Raw genomic sequence first — 21,065 nt, forward strand, 5'->3', positions numbered from 1 at the left:
GAGGAGGGGGTTCATGACCTGGTGGATCGCCACCTGACAGTAACAGGACAGTGAACGACCCGCGTTAACACGAGGCCACCTGAGCTATTGTCGCGTGTCGACCTTCGCGCACGCTCTGTCAGAGCTCTGAATCAGATACGGGGCGGCCGCGCCGGCGCCATCCGGCGTCAGCGAGAGTGCAGAGTGGGATGGGTGGGACCTTGGGGTAATTTCGCGCCAATAGCCCGGCGGAGCGTGGAGCGTGGCATCCGCTTCCTGGGCCGCTCTTGAACCCGCGGCCCCTTCGGCGCCCTCGCGCGATGCTGCGCAGACAGATGCGCAGGGCAATGGCTCACCATTCCTACTGGCTTCCTCTCTCTGACGAGCATTTTCCCCGAGGTGACGTCTTAGCCAAGCGGAACAGCGCGTTAAGTGCCGGAAGGCTATTCATTTGTTTTTCAATTCAGCTGCCTCATCACGGTCTCCTAGGCATCCGCCGAGTGGTCAAAGTTGCTGAAGATCATGGTCAACTCCACTGCCACGTATTTTTAGGTTCTAGTGGAAGGGTAGAGTTCCCGAGGAGAGCACCTTACTGTTCGTCTGATTCTACCTCCACAAGAGCCTCAATGATTTACACAGTGTGCCAGATAGTTCACTGAATTTTTTTTCCAGGAACACTGTGAAAAACGCGCCAGATGTGGTTACTAGATTGTGCTGCCCACGCAGACGCTTCGACAGTATCGATGATTCAGTCAATGCTAGCACAGCTGCCGTGAAAGTAACATCGTGCAAGTAGCGCCAGTCAAACGTTGTAGCACCATGGATAAAAGCGCTGTGATAAAATTTAACTGTAAATTTGAAAATCAATGGTTTACAAACAAATGCCACATCTTTGCGGCTATGACTGTCTTAGTTGTGCACAAGTGTTCCGTCTTTTTTTTCACTATTTAAAAATGGAAAGGCGTAGAACTTCCTATGTCTGCTTGGTCAGATGAAAATTTGGAAAAAGCCGAGGAAGATATTGCCAGTGGTGCTTGCAGCGAAACTTAGGATCAGTAAGCAATCGACCTTGTCCATTTTAGAGAATTATTTCTTCCCAGTTCGCGCCACAGTCATTGACAAAAGAGCAGTGATAGGATCGAGCAGCATGTTGCGTCAGTTTCGTCGATACAGTTGATTGGGATATTAATCTGTTGAAACGAATGTTAACTACGTTTGAAAGCCGGTGTTTTCACTTCGATCCAGAGACAAAACGTCAGGGTATGGAATGGCACGGAACATCATACCGAGACAGAAGACGCTCGGGTTTCAGAAGTCACGCATCAGGATAATGGTGATTTTTTTGTGCTTCTGGAGTTATCCATCGTGAATTTCTTCTTAACGGTATGACAGTGACGGGACATTACTAATTAGGAGTTATTCGACGCCTCTTTTCTCTCATGCTTCGTGTCAGGACAACATCTGTTCCAAAGCAAGAGTTGGTGTCTTCTGCATGACGATGCACCGGATCACTATGCAGTACCCATGGCAGAGTCTTTGGCATCCGAACAGATCTGCATGCTGGAACAAAACCCTATTCCTCTGACTTTACACATGCAGCCATATTTTGCGCCTTAAATGGGGAACATTATTGTGATATTGAGGTTGTGATTGACAGACTGAAGAATGCACAAAATCAGTACTTTCAGCGTTCATTCAGGAACGTGTGATCCCCGTAAACATTTTGCGGTGGTGCAATGGGATTATTTTGAACCTATGTAACTGCGAAATTGAAATAAAATTCTTAGTTTGAGTGTTACGCTAGTTATCTGATTGCTTATTTCGTTCATTGTGTAGAGTAGTGGTTCCCAACCTGGGAGTAAGTGACGTCAGGAGGCGGTTGGAGGGTTCGTAAAATCTTATTTTTCGGGGGGCGGGGGTAAAAGTAACAAGAGTTCGAGTATCGTTCAGTCACACTACCATCATTTCGCTGGACTCTAAGATTTATTCGATTTCTAACTAATTATTACCCAAAATTTTCAAATATGAGTCTTAACGTGTGATGCAATATGTCAAAAAGCAAAACCTGTGAAACTAATGTATGAACGGTATTTGAAATTTGAGAGCAGTGGATTGCAATTACTTGGTGTGGAACGTTCAGTGTTTCGACCGAACTATCGCCTCACTTATCACTGATTGTTTCAGCAGTTTGCTGTTTGGTCGCCAAACAAAAGGTATTGTTTCGTTTATGAGCTAGCAACATTGTAGATTTATATGTGCTTAACTTCGGCTTACAAGAATATTTTATCAGCACAAGACACTGCTGCCAGTTTTCTTCGAAAAAGTAGAGCTTTACCACCGTAAGGCTGATGTTGAAGACGTTTCGATGTTCCCGGAACAAACATTCACATTCGACGCAAGCGGTGAAAAATGCCCACAAACAGATGACATGTCATCACCTGACATCAACAAAAAATTTTTAATGCCTGTTTCTTTATTCGGAAGATCGACAATTAAATACCTGGATTGTGAGATGATTTTCAGTGAATGAAATAATTTTTTCAGTTACTGAAGGTCTGGAAAAGTTAAAATATTTTGTTGAGCCTGAAGATAACATACTAAAAAGTTTTGATTAGACAGAATTTGTAGCGCTTTCGAGAAAAATTGGTGACGAATATTCATTATTATTTTAAAAAGGTAAAAATACTGATTTCATTCCCCTTAACTTAGAGAACTGAAAGTGATTTTTTTATTATGGCAGCAAAAAATAAAAGGTAGGACCAGAATGAAATAGGAGCATGAACTTACGATGTGAATCGACAGAACAAAATTGAATGTAAGAAAGTATTGACAGAAATGAGCTATACAAAACCCCCATTATGTTTGGTTTAATAGGAAACTCATAAAACATGTGAGAGTTGTTTGCTTGAACGTCAATTAAATATTATTTATCATCCTTCACTTAAAAAAGTGTTGGTTTCTATTCAGTTTACAGTTTAGTCGTTGCTAAACGTTTGGGCGGTATTATCTGACGTCTAATCTCGTTAGGTGATAATATTATTAGATAGGTTGGAACCATTAATCTAGAATCCTGCCTCTGGCAAGATTATCGGAAGCAAAAGTAAAGATAGAAGAGGAATTTGTTCCAGAGATCAGAGAGGCTAGAGGCGAATCACTGTGTGGCCTCGGTTGCCTGAGACTGCAGTCATGTGTGTGAGAGTTGCGTTTGCGTGACTGTGTATGTGTGTGTTTGTCGTATATTTTGATGAAGGCCTTACTGGCCGAAAGCTATTTTTGTGACAGTCTTTTTGTTGTGCTTATCTGCTACTCAGCATCTCCGCTATATGGTGAGTAGCAACTTTCCATTTCATAATATTGTTACATTCCATCCTGGATTTTCCATTGTTTGATTGTACGATTCACTGAAATATTTTCATCGGTATTGTAGTAATTACGTTAACGTGCTCGTATAACGAACTGAATAGAGTGTTGGTTTCTGCGACAAGGGTGAAGATCGCGATGGGTTAGATTTCGCGGGCTGAATAAACGACCGGTTGTCTGGTACGATGGCCAACCTGTGAGTGGCTTTTAGGCGCATTCGTGAACCTAGCTAGGCTAGTCTTGATATGGCTTCCAGTCTAAGCCTGAGGAAGTCTTGAAACATGAAAACCCAGGATTCTAATATTTTACGAGGAAAAAGAGACTAAAACTATTGATTAAAAAGGAAAACTAACGCTAAAAGTTTTATATTTTATGAATTCCTTGAGAAACGATATCAATTGTTAAAGGTGTATGGGAAGAATTAACTGCTGGTAAAACCAATAATATAATAGAGACGGCGACAGAGAAAAACCACACGATGAAACAGATGTACATTTCTGTAGTGAAATTATCGGTCCTCCGGCAGACTGAAATTGTAAAGGTGAGCCATCATAGCAAGTTATCGCGGTATGCCGGGCCAGGAGAAATAGCTGCGAAAGCCAGACTTCTAATGATTCTGTCCCGGTCTGTCGCACAATTTCGGCCTATGACGTAAGATGCGCTCTAAGAGTTCCAAAAAGAAATGATGGATTACGAAAGCCCTCAATTAATGATGACAGACCACGTTGTTCTGACAAGTAAACACGTCTTTGTGGAAGTTCCAGATTATTGTTTGCAGACAAAAGGCCTCTCGCCTATTGCTGGTTGTGGGGACGCTAGTATCTTCCGAATACAGTTCCCGTTGCAGGTGAGTGGCATGTGCAGTGTGCAGAGAGTTACCCGATGGTGGCTGTTGCATGTCTCCGGGTTGCTCTTGGCCCACCAAGACTGTCACCCTTCCCTACAACGACAGGTTCTGAGGACCTTGCACTTAGTTTTCATCTCCGAGACTCTCGGATGGATCCTTGAAACAAAATTCCTTGTAGTGACTGGTAGTGGTGCTACGTTGTTGTTTGAGGCACGTCGGTATTGCGCACATATGCGAACAACGTCTTACAGCACTCAATATTAAATTTATGCGATATAGTTTCAGATTTTTTTACATATTCTCTCAATCTTGTGAATTTTTGTTATTTACCATGCCAAATACGTTACCACCTGAAGTGAATAAAGAGCCCACTGTATTCTCATCAAAGTCGTAGGTTTGGTACTTTATCCCTCAAGAGATTATTAATAATGGAGGCCTTGTTTCTCAACCATGATTACGACCAACATTATCCAGAAATAAACTTCTTTGGATACTTACAGCAATGTAACTCCGCAGAAACGGAATGAGGATGAAGTTGTCGATGAATAGAATTCGAAGCAGTATTTTTAATATACAACTGTGACAAGTGTGATAATATTCCAGGCTTTATGCGCAGCACTTCATGAAAACTGAGAATACAAATTGTCAACAGCTTAATATAAAAACAAACATATTTGTGTATTTTGGGATGTGAAAACAGTATTCATAATAATAAATTTTATGTCAAATACTTTTCCAATATTTTAAAAGAAATGTGAACCACGTCCCTTAAATTGTTAAATTTCATCCTTGCATGCAACGACTGTTCTGAGTTAGTGAATATAATATAGCTCAATAATCCATTTAAATACCACATATACTTAAATTTTAGAAAACTATTTAAATCGTTTGATTAATAAGCTCAAGAGGTTTACTTTCTCGCTCCTCTCCCTAAAGACTGATTTTAATGGACTCCGTCAGCTTTAATTCTGAACCCTCCAAATAATGATGCTAGAAATAGTTCTGTGAGCCACGGAAGTAGATTTGTGTAGAGCTAGAAACTATAAAAATCAGTGAAATGTACGACGGGGATGCTCGCGTTGTTTCATGCATATTTTTACACAGAATCTCGTTAGATCCACATTTGGTGCCAACACATCGTAGTACGGATACGAGTATTTAACTCAAAATGCGTACGAAATTTGTGTGATGTGTTACGTCAGCCTGCGACTCCGCTGTTGACAAGCCCTTCGACTTACGCGATACACCTCATGGTTAGTCTCCTCATCGCTGCGCATTATACAGAATGTGTCTCCTATGGGTCGTCAGGCGCATTTTCACTGGTGTTTCGGCAGGTATTTGCAATTGTTGTTTCCAATACGTAGCTGAAGTCAGCTCAAACAAATGCTGCTCATCACGTTATTCATTCGAAGCCCATTGTCGATGGGAAGCGTCGGTTTGTTTCTCGTTACAAACAAAATTATTTTTAAAGTGAATTTTTACGCGCCCATTCAACAGAGTGGTCTCAAATTAGTGTAGTACGATATTTGTTTTATCGATCTCTATTAAGAGGAGCAGTAAAACATGAGGAATCACGATTGCTCTAGCAGCGATAGCACCGCCCTGGCCCCTGCTGACTGTTGTTCGTGTTTTACTGTTCCTATTAATACAAATAAGCAACACCAATAATACCCTAGAGTAGTCTAGTAGCTCTCTACGGAATGGGGACGTAAAATTCCGATTTAATAATCATTTTGTTTGAAACGAGAAACAAACCGATACAGTCTGTCGACGCTGGGTGTCGTAGGAAAGACATGATGAGTAGGATGTATTCGGACTGACACCAGCTACACGTTGCAAAAACGAAATTGCAAATATCTGACGAAGTACCAGAGAAAATGCGCCTGACGATAGGAGAAATACCCAGTACATTGCTAGTGTCACGCCGCACCTTGGCAAGGATAGCATTAAGTATTTACCGTCGAACGATTTGTTTGGCGTAACGATAGTAAAACATATATTCAGAATGATATTTTCACTCTGCAGCGGAGTGTGCGCTGATATGAAACTTCCTGGCAGATTAAAACTGTGTGACGGACCGAGACTCGAACTCGGGACCTTTGCCTTTCGCGGGCAAGTGCTCTACCAACTGAGCTACCCAAGCACGACTCACGCCCCGTCCTCACAGCTTTACTTCTGCCAGTACCTCACCTCCTACTTTCCAAACTTTACAGAAGCTCTCCTGCGAACCTTGCAGAACTAGCACTCCTGAAAGAAAGGATACTGTGGAGACATGGCTTAGCCACAGCCTGGGGGATGTTTCCAGAATGAGATTTTCACTCTGCAGCGGAGTGTGCGCTGATATGAAACTTCCTGGCAGATTAAAACTGTGTGCAGAGCTTCTGTAAAGTTTGGAAGGTAGGAGGCGAGGAACTGGCAGAAGTAAAGCTGTGAGGACGGGGCGTGAGTCGTGCTTGGGTAGCTCAGTCGGTTGAGCACTTGCCCGCGAAAGGCAAAGGTCCCGAGTTCGAGTCTCGGTCCGGCACACAGTTTTAATCTGCCAGAAAGTTTCAATAAATCATATACATAAACCTGACCCTATATTCTAGTGAAACTCTACTAAAATCCCTACAGTAGTTCCCGAGATTGCTTTTCAATTACAGACAGAGAAGCGAGGCCGGGGACTTTACTTTAGTAATGTGTGTAGAACAGTGAAGCACCCGGGGTTTAGTGCCCGATGTACAGAGTGTCGCTGAGCTGAGCAGAGACGTGACTTGACCTGACGTGTGGTGTGGTGGTGTCCTGCAGGTACGGCCGGCTGAACGTGCTCCGGTGGCTGCTGTGGGAGGCGGAGATGCCCGCGCTGGAGCGCAGCGCCAACGGCGCGCTGGCCCTGCACTACGCCGCCGCCAGGGGCTGCCTGGACTGCGTGCGCCTGCTCGTCGAGTCCTCCAACGAGCTCAGGTAGGCGCTTGTGAACGCGTTCATGTTTGTCAACGTTCCAGCACTCGAAGTGATTGGCCCGGAGTATATCTGTAGCAATAGAACAGTGTGCCAGCCATGAAGCCCACTTCATACGGGACTTGCCGTTCAGAGTGTAACGCGCTAAGGTGATCTCCACCAATCTCCTTAAAGCACTCGAACTATCTGACTTGTTCATACTGTACTTATACCGCGACCTGATCATGTGCTATCGCAGCCCGCTCCAGTGGCAGCTGTAGGCTACAGCCGACGAGCACAAACTTCACACGAGTTGTCGAAATGCACAAGTTTAAAATAACTTCCAGGCATGAGATTTTCACTCTGCAGCGGAGTGTGCGCTGATATGAAACTTCCTGGCAGATTAAAACTGTGTGCCGGACCGAGACTCGAACTCGGGACCTTTGCCTTTCGAGGGCAAGTCTCTACCAACTGACCTACCCCAGCTCAGTTGGTAGAGCACTTGCTCGCGAAAGGCAGAGATCCCGAGTTCGAGTCTCGGTCCGGCACACAGTTTTAATCTGCCAAGAAGTTTCAACTTCCAAATGGTTCAAATGGCTCTGAGCACTATGGGACTTAACATCTGAGGTCATCAGTCCCCTAGAACTTAGGACTACTTAAACCTAACTAACCTAAGGACATCACACACATCCATACCCGAAGCAGGATTCGAACCTGCGGCCGTAGCGGTCGCGCGGTTTCACACTGAAGCCCCTAGAACCGCTCGGCCACAGCGGCCGGCTTCAACTTCCAGGCAGATCAAAACTTTGTTCTGGACCGTGAATCGAACCAGGTAGCTTTGCCTTTCGCGGGCAAGTGCTCTACCCTCTGAACTATTCCAGCAACACTTACGACCCTCCTTAATAGCGTTACTTCGTCCAGTACCTCATCTCTCACTTTCCAAACTTCACAGGACTTCTCCTGAATACGTTGTGGGACTGCCACAAGAAAGGCACATGCGTAGAAGTGGAATAGCCAGAGCCAAGGGGATGGGAAGGTAGGAGATGACGTACTGATAGAACTAAAGCTGTGAGGGTGGTCCGTCTGTCGTGCTTGGGGACGTCAATCGCTAGAGCTCTTTCCCGCGAAAGGCAAAGTTACAAGGCTCGTATGCTGGTCCGGTACACAGTTTTAATCTGGTAGGATGTTTCAAAACAACGCACATTCCGCTGGAGATTGAAAGATACATTACAGAAACAATTCTCTACCCTGTGGCCAACCCAATTCTCCGCAATAACCTTTCTTCCACGAATGCTAGTTCAAAGTATATACAGGAGAACTTCTGCGAAGTTTGGAAGGTACGAGATGAAGTACTGACGGAAGTAAAGCTGTGCAGGTGGGTCCTGAGTCTTGCCTGGAAAGCTCAGTCGGTTAGAACATTGCCAGTGAAGACCAAGGTTTCGTGTTCGCACCCCTGTCCACCTCATAGTTTTAAGATGCCAGGAAATTTGAAAGACAAATTTAGTCAAGATCGTCGTGAACCGATACTCTATAATGCAAATAGCAATCCACACAATGTTCGATTAAGAGTAATGACACCTGGCGAGGCAGGATGATGTACTGCGAGCAGACTAGTTTCGCTCTGTCACTGTACGTCTTGCTATGTGTGTGCAGGCTGTTCAGAAACAGCCTGAAAAGCTTGTCGAGGTGATATAGTGGAGGTAGTGCTGATAAATACTTGTTTCCGAATTATTTAGTATTGAAGTTAGCCAATCTGATCGTCGTGCGCGCGAATTCAAGGAGTCTGCCACAGACACTGTCGCCAAATTACTTCTTCGTTTGGTTTCCCCAAACGGAATTAAGGTAGCTTTTGCTCACCTAGCTTTAAATTTATCACTACCGAAAAAGGTACATTTTAACTGGTAGTGAGCATTTGAACACGTGGTTGCTCAGGTAGCCACTGATGTCTGTGCATTACCGCCTTTTCAGCGCCTGCAAGTGACACCACTTATTGTGGCGCTTCTGTGTGGCTGGCCAGGGAACCAGTGCATTATCTACACCTAAGCTGCTGCTGTCGCGTCTATGTCGGAGCCTATCGAAGGTACCAAAGTTAAAATAGCAGAGGTATGGTTAAACGTAAGTAATAGGGTCCTCTCGCATTTGATCTTAGAGGTCGGTTCACTTCAAGCTCAGAACGTTCAAATGAAAAGCATATGTCGTTGCGAAAGGGCAAAACATTTGCTTGTCACTGGGCTGGAGCATGGCAGAACAAATAGTCTTCGGATAATGTGTTTGTCACAGCATGACATTCCAGCTCGTACAGGGCATCCTGTTACAATCATGATACGTACGTGGAACCAGTGGGTAAAGAGGATCGTATCTCGTGGCAAACGGTTCCCGGGACACGTAAAGTGATTCACATAGAATAGCCACAACGTCCACAGATCGTTGCGGACTACTATGCTAGACCAAAGTGTTGTCTGGACGCAAGGACACTGCAGAGTACGGGACCTGTGTGCTTCACACTACAATGCCGACGTCAACGCCTGCGTTCGAAAAGGGAAACATAACCCTTTTTCCATAACGAATCCTGCTGTCACCGGTCCTACAGAGACAGCCACATGCTTGTTGCAACGTTCCGTGATCCCCAACTGGTACACCCATTGTTGAGTGACATAGCGGAGAAAAGAGAAATGCTATAGTCTAGGGCGCTTTTAGATACAAACTAAATTCTCGACAGTGTATACTTTTTGACTTGTACAAAGCTACGTGCAGAGAGTCTCGAGAGTAACATATTCTATCCTTTGATTCCATATATTTATAGGTTCTGGTTCCAGCACACTAGAGCATAACACGATATTGAATTGTCATTATTCAAAAACGTGTACAGTTTTGTGACTAATGGTTTGTATATTGTCGTGTAGCTAAATGTGTTACAAAATTAATTTGACTCGTGAACAGCGTAACGAAAAATTGGAGCACTGTTCAATTGAACTTTTCGGCACAGCATACTCCAGTCTCCGTTTTAATCTGCAACTATTTACATGGAAAATCTTACTCTCTTTGTGAGGTATAGTTACGATATATCTTGTACACAAGTCCATGTGATAGTAACGAGTAGTAATTGCCTCACAAGAAAACGCATCCTCACACATAAAAAATGGTAAGTTACATTGACACACTGGTGTTCATGGGAATAAAAATTTCTCTTGTTTAGCACATTTGATCAAAGAGTAGCAGATTCAGTAAAACACAAACGCGCAAAATTGATCGCTTGAATAGTTTCGAACTACCCTGTTAATAATCTGTCAAAAGTCGCTGACCCCGTATGAGATTTTAAAACTTAGTGGTCGGAAAGTCCTCTAAATAGTCACCATCAACATGCACTCTTGAAATGTTATTTATTTAAAATGTGTTGGTATGTCCCTCAAGGAGCATAACTAGTTACAGTTTGGTACTCATGATGATTAGCTGGACTAGCTTCGTTAAAGTCAAATCCTTGGGACATCAGAAAAGTTTGGTTGCAGGCAAATTCTAGGATCACCTGCTGCAATTATTTTTGTACACATTTCATTCAGAGTAATAAATGTATTTCTACACTCTAGTCTGAACAAAATGCTGACAACAATTAAGGGCAAGCCAGCAACTATACGAATGATACTGCAATAGCTTCCGTCGAATGTAGGACATTGAAAGTTTCTCAAGTACTACGAAACGAAAATTAAATTTCACGTTATCTTTAGTATTCTCCTATGCAGTGTTAAACAATGAAACTACTTACATTGATTGCTGTTTCCTGCAGTGGATCCAAAACAGTCATTTTTGTATTCGTCCTTCCGGGTTTAATTAGTGATTTCGCAAATACTCCTCCCCAAACAGACTGTTCATCAGCAATGAACCACAGGGAATAATGACTCTATTGTCTCATCACCTATTATATGCGTTTCTAATAACAATTGCTTTTTAATTCAGACGAAACCACAACTGGTACTACCTCATGTCAAACATACACCAACGACGGCTGTTTGCTGTTTTCTGCTACTGACTTGTCTTCGCCATACTGATAGAGTCAGGGTGTACCGCAACACACCTGACATTACCGTTGCGCTTCAGCAGATCGTAAAAACACAGCCGACAAACTTTGAGGGTTTGCAGTTGGTGCCTTGAGGAACAAATTAATGACAACAACAAATATTGGGAAATGCGGAATCGTCGTCCAACGACGCTACGGAGCGGCGAAGTTACAGGAGACAACGTCTGACGTTAGGCCACCCATTCAGCAGCAAGCGTAAGTTCGTAGGCTGACGCCGGTGCTCTCGTGACAGGACTAGATGCGTTCGACGTCATCGAACGTTCTCAATGCTGTCAAGAGAACGACAAGTTTTGCTTATTGACCGTCAACATACTTATTTACATTGCCAAGGGCCTAGCTTACCGGCGGATTATATTTTTTGCAGTGCAACTTTCACAAACATCTCTGTATGTACGCCAGCCAGATTGCTGAGACGTGACGTTTCTCTATCGCCGCACTTAATTCAGCACAACTGAAAACACAGATGGCATGTTCCAGTATCAGTGATCTCTCCCTGTCGCACGCTGACTAATATCGCGGGATCTCTCAGGCTGTAATGAAATCTCCTCACCAGTCGTCAGAGCAAAAGGAGCACAAAAGGGATACTGCTGGAGTTATATTGAGGACCATCCAGAGCATTACAAGGTACGCGAAATGTGAACAATCAACTCTGCTCTTCTCACCTCCAAGCTGCTACAATTCTTGGAGTCGTGGTTTCAGAAACGAGCAGCGCCTTGAGGAAGAAATCGATATACATTTTATCATTTTTTTAAGTCTCGAAAGCCTCTGATGACAAAAGATAGTACATTTAAAATAGGAATACAAATTATATGGAACGGTTAAAGGAAAATTCATTCTGCATCATCACGAACTTTTCACAAAAATAATCAAAGAAGCCTTCCGCTGTGTTTGACAAAGTCAAATATTCTTTAAAGAGAGACGTTGAATCGTCAGAAGCAAGAAAACTTAAAGATATTCAGGAATTGATACCAGTTTTAGAGACGGAATATTTCGAATCGATACCATTCAAAAAATGCGTGGCTGAACTTTCACGAAAAAAATGACACGAAGTACCACTTGTATTTATCATTCATTCGTGAAAATTTCATAGGGGGTCTCAGTTTACGTGTTCGTAGACCTCCTCTACATTCCTGTATCTCAAAATGAAAAATAAAAAAAAAATAATTCTACCGCTATCGCAAAAGTTTTCCTTAGCGATGATTTTTGATTTTCTGTTAAATAAATTATCATATCGAAATTTTCGATTTTTGTTACCCTCTAGGGAAGGCACGTTCATTAAGTTCACTATTATTTATAGCTGCAAAAAGGCTTCTGCGTTCTGTTAGCAATGCATTTGTTTTTCTCCGACTTGTCTGACAAAAAGTGAAAGCTACGTATTATGCGGAGTCCTAAGGAACAATTACATATCTATTACTTGGATTCACAAAGCATTTCACAACCAGTGCAGGGGGAAAGATCTATATCTTTTTTATACTTTTCCATTCACAAGCTTCCGCGAAAAATCGAGTGCATATTAAGTTTTTAAAGCAGCAGCGACGGGGAACGTGCACAGTAGGAGCCGCACACGACTCGTGTCATAGGCAACCCGCTCAACAGCAGTGTGCGCTGTGCTGCCGTCCACTAGGTGCAAACTGTGAGTAGATGTTGCTCGACGCTAAAGTACTGTTATTTTTCTGTTATCAGTATATACGACATCCTTAAGAATGAAACAGAGTAGACTATGGAATAGACGAGGGAAATGTTTGATATATTTGAAAAATGTACCACAAATATAGAAAAAATGGGTATAAAATGAATACTTATCCTTATCTTTACATTCTTCGTGACTATTTATAGTGTTCTCGTCTTAATATTGGTAGCGTTATTGCTCCGTACATACTGTCCAACTGTAAACTTGGGGCGATGTTCTGTCAGAAAACTGCAAGATTCTCATCGAGTTACGGAGTGCATACATGTTAAGTGCTCCTGTGCAGCTCAAAACCCTATGATTTCCTTGAAATATGTTTTTGGCGTCAGACTAGGCGGTGTACAAAAAAAAAAAAAAAAAAAAAAAAAAAAAAAAAAAAAAAAAAAAAAAAAAAAAAAAAAGGCCAGAGAAGTTAAACACATAATGTTTTGAAACTTCCTGGCAGATTAAAACCGTGTGCCGGACCGAGACTCGAACTCGGGACCATCCCCAAGGCTGTAGCTAAGCCATGTCTCCGCAATATCCTTTCTTTCGTGAGTGCTGGTTCTGCAAGGTTCGCCGGAGAGCTTCTGTAAAGTTTGGAAGGTAAGAGACGAGGTACGGCAGAAGTGGAGCTGTGAGGACGGGGCGTGAGTCGTGCTTGGGTAGCTCAGATGGTAGAGCACCTGCCCGCGAAAGGCATTGGTCCCGAGTTCGGTCCGGCACACAGTTTTAATCTGCCAGGAAGTTTCGTATTAGCGCACACTCCGCTGCAGAGTGAAAATCTCATTCTCGGACATAATACTTTCCTGCCGGTTCTACAGTGTTCGTTGTTAGAAATAACGTTGTGTATTGTTTATCATTTGTAAATATTTAGAATCCAACGCATTTAACTGTTGTTTAATGTTTAAAACTGTTTCGAATATGTGGTTAATTCTTCATTTACAGAAATTTATGGTGAACGCGGTTGTTCTTGTTATTACAGAAGGTTATTCTCCCAGATCGCATAAAAATGCACCATGATTACTAGGTTCAGCGAAATTAAATCGCTAGCTACAGATAATGTGTATAGAAAATTTTTTTTATAGGGCCAGTCCATTTCGTCGACTGTTCACATTACTAGACACAACTTATAGAGACGATATTCCATAGAACTGCCTAACGTGATACAATAAGAGAATAGCTGTGCGAAAAGTGCACAATACTCACAAAATACATAAGACGTGTATATAATCCTTTCATGTTGTGTTCTTGTTGACATCTCAGTATGGAGATTTAATTTAGCTGAAACTAGTTATCACTGTGTATTATTATGCGAACTGGGCGAATAAACTTCTGCAATAAGAAGAAAACCGTGTTTGGATTCTGAGATCCAATGCAATACAGCTAACAATGTCAGGTAATCATCATAATTTATGGTCAATAAAATGCTATACATTTTTGTAACTATTTATATAGAATATGGATTTTTAAGCCATGCTTCGTAGGTCGTGTAACCTATCATACCTTGACACAGAAGAAAGACTTTTAACACATGGAACACGTGACGCTTGCAATGAACTGAGTTTTTTTAATGATCTAAAAATATTACTCGTAAAAGAAAATTGATATTGGTTTCCAACAGCTTCTGTTTCAAAACGCGTATAACTTGTAACCGGCTTTTGGAAATACTACTGCTTAATTTTATTTCACTTACTGATTACTGGGGTGCACTGTAATAACAAATGGTTAAATAAAGTACTGCGGAGATTTTCTTGATATCAGACCTTGTAAATTTCAATAGAATTCTTGTTCCTAGATAAATAACCAAGTTGAACCTTGGAACATGTTTTCATGTTTGGAAAAACCTTGAATTTCCGGAATAACTTTTGTAATCTCAAAAGCTGATTGCAGCAAGTAGGAAGTGAATGTCATCACTTAAAAATGGAATTAAAATATATCAAACTTTTATCACAAGGTTGTCTGGAGGGGGAAATCTTAAAAGCGCTTCAAGTATAACGCTCTCCCCTGTCTCTGAGAGATCCGTTTAAAGAGATGGAAACAACGTTTTCACCAAGTGGTAGTATGCAAAGATGCTAATATTTTTCTCTTTTGGCCAACAGCCCTAATGTTTTCATCTTCAGAATTACACTATTGGCCATTAAAATTGCTACACCAAGAAGAAATGCAGATGATAAAACGGGTATTTATTGGACAGATATATTATGCTAGAACTGACATGTGATTACATTTTCACCCAATTTGGGTGCATAGATCCTGAGAAATCAGTACCCAGAACAACCACCTCTGGCCGTAATAACAGAGGTAAAGCTGCCCATGCATCTTCAAACCGATACCACAGTTCATCAAGAGTAGTGACTGGCGTATTTTGACGAGCCTGTTGCTCGGCCACCATTGACCAGACGTTTTCAATTGGTGAGTGATGTGGAGAATGTGCTGGCCAGGGCAGCAGTCGAACATTTTCTGTATCCAGAATGGCCCGTACATCTGCAACATCCGGTCGTGCATTATCCTGCTGAAATGTAGGGTTTCGCAGGGATCGAATGAAGGGTAGAGCCACGGGGCGTAACACATCTGAAATGTAACGTCCACTGTTCAAAGTGCCTTCAATGCGAACAAGAGGTGACCGAGACGTGTAACCAATGGCACCCCATATCATCACGCCGGGTGATACGCCAGTATGACGATGACGAATACACGGTTCCAATGTGCGTTCAGCGCAATGTCGCCAAACACGGATGCGACCATCATGATGCTGTAAACAGAACTTGGATTCATCTGAAAAAATGACGTTTTGGCATTCGTGCACCCAGGTTCGTCGTTGAGTACACCATCGCAGGCTCTCCTGTCTGTGATGCAGCGTCAACGGTAACCGTAGCCATGGTCTCCGAGCTGATAGTCCATGCTGCTGGAAACGTCGTCGAACTTTTCGTGCAGATGGTTGTTGTCTTGCAAACGTCCCCATCTGTTGACTCAGGGATCGAGACGTGGCTGCTCTATCCGTTACAGCCATGCGGATAAGATGCCTGTCATCTCGACTGCTAGTGATATGTGGCCGTTGGGATCCAGCACGGCGTTCCGTATTACCCTTCTGAACCCACCGATTCCATATTCTGCTAACAGTTATTGTATCTCGACCAACGCGAGCAGCAATGTCACGATACGATAAATCGCAATGGTGATAGGCTACAATCCGACCTTCATCAAAGTCGGAAACGTGATGGTAGGCATTTCTCCTCCTTACACGAAGCATCACAACAACGGGTCACCAGCAACGCCGGTCAACTGCTGTTTGTGTATGAGAAATCGGCTGGAAACTTTCCTCATGTCAGCACGTTGTAGGTGTCGCCACCGGCGCCAACCTTGTGTGAATGCTCTGAAAAGCTAATCATTTGCATATCACAGCATCTTATTCCTGTCGGTTAAATTTCGCGTCTGTGGCACGTCATCTTCGTGGTGTAGCAATATTAGTGGCCAGTAGTGTATTATAGCAACTGTGCGTTTTTGAAGAGAACTTCATATTTTTAACGAGATTCAAAATTCCTTGAAAACAGGAGGATAGTAATACGAAGCTTCTTAAAATTTGTGAGAATGAGCTGTGATGACAATGCTTAGCTTTCTTGTTTACGATATTCTAAACCAGTTTTTGCGAATAGTTTCACTAGTAAAATTAACAAGCCTCATACGCTATTCCCGCTATCTCAGCAGTACCTGAGTAACGTTGGAAAAGAACATAATTTAATTTTTTTAAAAGTTGCCTCTCAGCAGTAGCGAGAGACTTCATCACTTTCTTGTCCATTGAAGAGCTCCTTGCATAGGGGAATATTCAAATTGTGATACTTGGTTTTCCGTGCTGTTGTTTTGTAAATTATTATCGTGGGACACAGGATTGCATACAGTATGAGCGAAATAAGAGCTTGTGAAAACTTGCTAATTGCGAAAACAGGGAAGGATTTTCATTTGACGTGTCCATCTCGTGCATTTAGCTGGTTCCTTCACCGGAGCTTATTCAGAGAGAAGTGCTACAAATTAAATTTTTTTACGTACTTTAGATTTTTATTTTTATTCATCCTCATTATTCTGGCTAATAATGTAAGCATTTTATGAACAATTTTTAAAACAGTAATAATCTATAATAACTGTCATTGTTTATTGTTATGACAAGATTCAGCAAATGAACACCATCATAGCTCACAGCCTGCGCGTGCCATGTGCCGAGAGCTGCGTGCACTAGGCTTAGGGCCTTGTATGTTTTGATACACATTGTGATGTGTGCAGCCATAATATGCACTAACCCTCCGGAATGTTTATGATGTAAGGCTTTTATGTAGGCTTGATCCCGTTTGGTTTGCCCTGAATTGCTCCACATGCCTAGTAAAATAATCTTCTGCTTTCTTCTTATTTTCCAGTGTGGGTTACCATTTTAGAGACAAAGTAGCGGCTACATATATTTTAAAAAATACCTTTCGGTTATTTTGTGTTTAATTTTATTTTGTAGGACATCGCACAATGTTTTTAAAGTTTTTACAATGGACATTTACCTGCTGGAATATTTTGTGCTCGTTGTCCCATGTACCCATCGCAACCAAATATCAGTAAATTGTTTAATATTTTCTTGGTAACCCAATTTCACTAAATGGGGTCACGCCAGCGTTATAAAATTTTGTTTTTCTTCTGTAGGGTAATCCGAAGGTGCTTAAAAAGGTGAAACGCTTCATTGGAAAATAATTTAAAAAAAAATTAATGCTACAACGAAGACTGAATGTTTCTTCGTAAGAAACAACTGCTCGCCTTATGCTGTCGGTTAAAGTTGTCAGTGTCAGTCTGTTTGAAGTAATAGGTGAAGTAGATATCAGATGTCAGACCTTTGTGTTAGGGAGCAAGAACTTAGGAAACGAGAATGTGATATCGACTTTGTGGTTGACGACGTTACGCTTTCGTGGAAGGAGATGGTCCAGTGAGAGATGGTGTGGTCGGCCTTCGCCACGTGGTCGCTAAATGTCATCCTGGAACCGGTGGACCATGAAAGCGGGTTTCGTTTTTCCTCGTTAGCAGTTCGTTAACGTTCTCTATAAAGCTGTCAGCTGCTGCCTTCCACCACGGTCTGCGGAAATTTTGTAATAAACATAACAAGCTGTCGACGCTGAACTTTCCAAATGTGTTTATTCACCACCGACAAAGTGATATTAAGGCATGTAAAGCCTTACCAGTTAAGTACAGAACACTCTCTGAGAATTAGAGTATTTTGCTGCGTTTGTGTTAAGCCGCTGGAAAGTCAGTGACCGAACGAAGAACGTTGCTTAAGGTCGTCTCTTTAGTAACAAACGGGATTCAAACAGCAATAAGAGTTCACTTCTGGAAAATTGGCTACTGTAATTATAGAGCCTGCTTCATGCTTCATTGTAAGGAGCGTAGTTTGTTTTGGAGTTGCTGCAAGAACTCGACCATTAGGAGGTGTAACCTGGATTGCCGTAAGATATATATTCTTGCCGACACGCTCTTTTTTTATTCTTCGGCTGCATATGAACTTTCTCTTAGACCCACTCTAAGTTTCCGTCGTTAAACCAGTTTCGTTAACTTGGCCCGGGGGAAAGGAAACCGAAGGAGAAAATTACCAGTTTATTTCCTTATGGACGTACAAGTCATTAGAGACAGAAGAGTAACACAGTCCGACAAAATGGGGAGATGAAATACGTCACATCATGTTTATAGGAGCCATCCCGTTATTCTCTTAAGTGATTTACAGGAAATATAGAAAATATAAACGAGGATGAGGGCACAGGGTTTCATACTCTGCTTGCTCCAAATACGAATCAGTGTAGTAACTTCTGTTCCACTTTATCTCTTTGGAGATCAGTTGGCAGTTACTGCCTTCTGAGGGTTTTCAACCTGAGGACTCTGCGTCTGCAGCAGCCCTCTAGATAGCTGAATGCAGAATCATGCCACTTTCGACGAGTCAACCAGAAGCGTGCCACTGTACAGCAAAACATACGCAGAGGTTATAACAAGTGTACGTTCTGCTACTTTGCTTCGTGATAGCCTGTCCCCGCACAGTAAAAGCTAAGTTTTACCCAATTCTGTTACTACCTAAAAATTAAACTTTATTTTCTTAAAATACACTCCTGGAAATTGAAATAAGAACACCGTGAATTCATTGTCCCAGGAAGGGGAAACTTTATTGACACATTCCTGGGGTCAGATACATCACATGATCACACTGACAGAACCACAGGCACATAGACACAGGCAACAGAGCATGCACAATGTCGGCACTAGTACAGTGTATATCCACCTTTCGCAACAATGCAGGCTGCTATTCTCCTATGGAGACGATCGTAGAGATGCTGGATGTAGTCCTGTGGAACGGCTTGCCATGCCATTTCCACCTGGCGCCTCAGTTGGACCAGCGTTCGTGCTGGACGTGCAGACCGCGTGAGACGACGCTTCATCCAGTTCCAAACATGCTCAATGGGGGACAGATCCGGAGATCTTGCTGGCCAGGGTAGTTGACTTACACCTTCTAGAGCACGTTGGGTGGCACGGGATACATGCGGACGTGCATTGTCCTGTTGGAACAGCAAGTTCCCTTGCCGGTCTAGGAATGGTAGAACGATGGGTTCGATGACGGTTTGGATGTACCGTGCACTATTCAGTGTCCCCTCGACGATCACCAGTGGTGTACGGCCAGTGTAGGAGATCGCTCCCCACACCATGATGCCGGGTGTTGGCCCTGTGTGCCTCGGTCGTATGCAGTCCTGATTGTGGCGCTCACCTGCACGGCGCCAAACACGCTTACGACCATCATTGGCACCAAGGCAGAAGCGACTCTCATCGCTGAAGACGACACGTCTCCATTCGTCCCTCCATTCACGCCTGTCGCGACACCACTGGAGGCGGGCTGCACGATGTTGGGGCGTGAGCGGAAGACGGCCTAACGGTGTGCGGGACCGTAGCCCAGCTTCATGGAGACGGTTGCGAATGGTCCTCGCCGATACCCCAGGAGCAACAGTGTCCCTAATTTGCTGGGAATTGGCGGTGCGGTCCCCTGCGGTACTGCGTAGGATCCTACGGTCTTGGCGTGCATCCGTCCATCGCTGCGGTCCGGTCCCAGGTCGACGGGCACGTGCACCTTCCGCCGACCACTGGCGACAACATCGATGCACTGTGGAGACCTCACGCCCCACGTGTTGAGCTATTCGGCGGTACGTCCACCCGGCCTCCCGCATGCCCACTATACGCCCTCGCTCAAAGTCCGTCAACTGCACATACGGTTCACGTCCACGCTGTCGCGGCATGCTACCAGTGTTAAAGACTGCGATGGAGCTCCGTATGCCACGGCAAACCGGCTGACACTGACGGCGGCGGTGCACAAATGCTGCGCAGCTAGCGCCATTCGACGGCCAACACCGCGGTTCCTGGTGTGTCCGCTGTGCCGTGCGTGTGATCATTGCTTGTACAGCCCTCTCGCAGTGTCCGGAGCAAGTATGGTGGGTCTGACACACCGGTGTCAATGTGTTCTTTTTTCCATTTCCAGGAGTGTACAAATAGAATAAAGTTTGATTTGTGACTGCTATTAGTATTCTACAAAATATAATTTTTAATTTGTACCATCTCTCCTGCGAGGTTGCCACTAGGACTCAAATAATTTCATCCTCATTCAACAAAGCCCTTCCAGATGTGTTATGGCACAATTATGCAGTATGTATCGAAATTGTATTGACCATTTCGACTGGATTTCATCACGGTACTAGACAGCTCGTATACACTACTATCATTATGGCAATGTTATATAAGGCTATCATTATGAAAGTAGCGTAAATGGAAGCCTCTTCCAATAGGACTGAGAAGTTAATATATATTACTGTATGAAATAGTAGACTACCCAGAAAGACTTTATTGAAACGGATAATATTCGCGGCAATTTATACCTGCGTATAATTCCTTCATCAGCTACAACCCAGAGTCCTTGCAGTCAGAGTTTTTGTTTTGGAAATAGAAGTTCCACATCTACATTTTACTGCTTTATTTTCGCGGATGGACCAACTAAGGTCTACGTGCCAGTTTCAATTCCACCTTATTTGTTGTTCTTTCTTTTCTTTCAGTTCTCTTTAATCTTTTCACTGTGTTTCTTCTTTCTGTCATCCGAACACTTCTGACCAGGTTTTTCCTTTCTCCTGCCTTGGATTCATTCTGTATTCAATATGTTTATCTAAAAGATGTTT

The 21,065-nt window shown here is 43.1% G+C and overlaps 1 protein-coding gene across 1 annotated transcript in view; it reads left to right on the forward strand.

The window, feature by feature from the left end:
* The window catches only part of LOC124776702 (espin-like), a 485,149-nt gene that overhangs the window by 91,658 nt on the left and 372,426 nt on the right, over positions 1-21,065 (forward strand). Inside the window, exon 2 of the mRNA XM_047251812.1 lies at positions 6,974-7,129. Within this exon, the coding sequence (XP_047107768.1) occupies positions 6,974-7,129 (156 nt within the window). The remainder of the gene's footprint in view (positions 1-6,973; positions 7,130-21,065) is intronic.

This window comes from Schistocerca piceifrons, chromosome 2 (assembly GCF_021461385.2).
Source record: "Schistocerca piceifrons isolate TAMUIC-IGC-003096 chromosome 2, iqSchPice1.1, whole genome shotgun sequence".
In the NCBI taxonomy this organism is placed as follows: Eukaryota; Metazoa; Arthropoda; class Insecta; order Orthoptera; family Acrididae; genus Schistocerca; species Schistocerca piceifrons.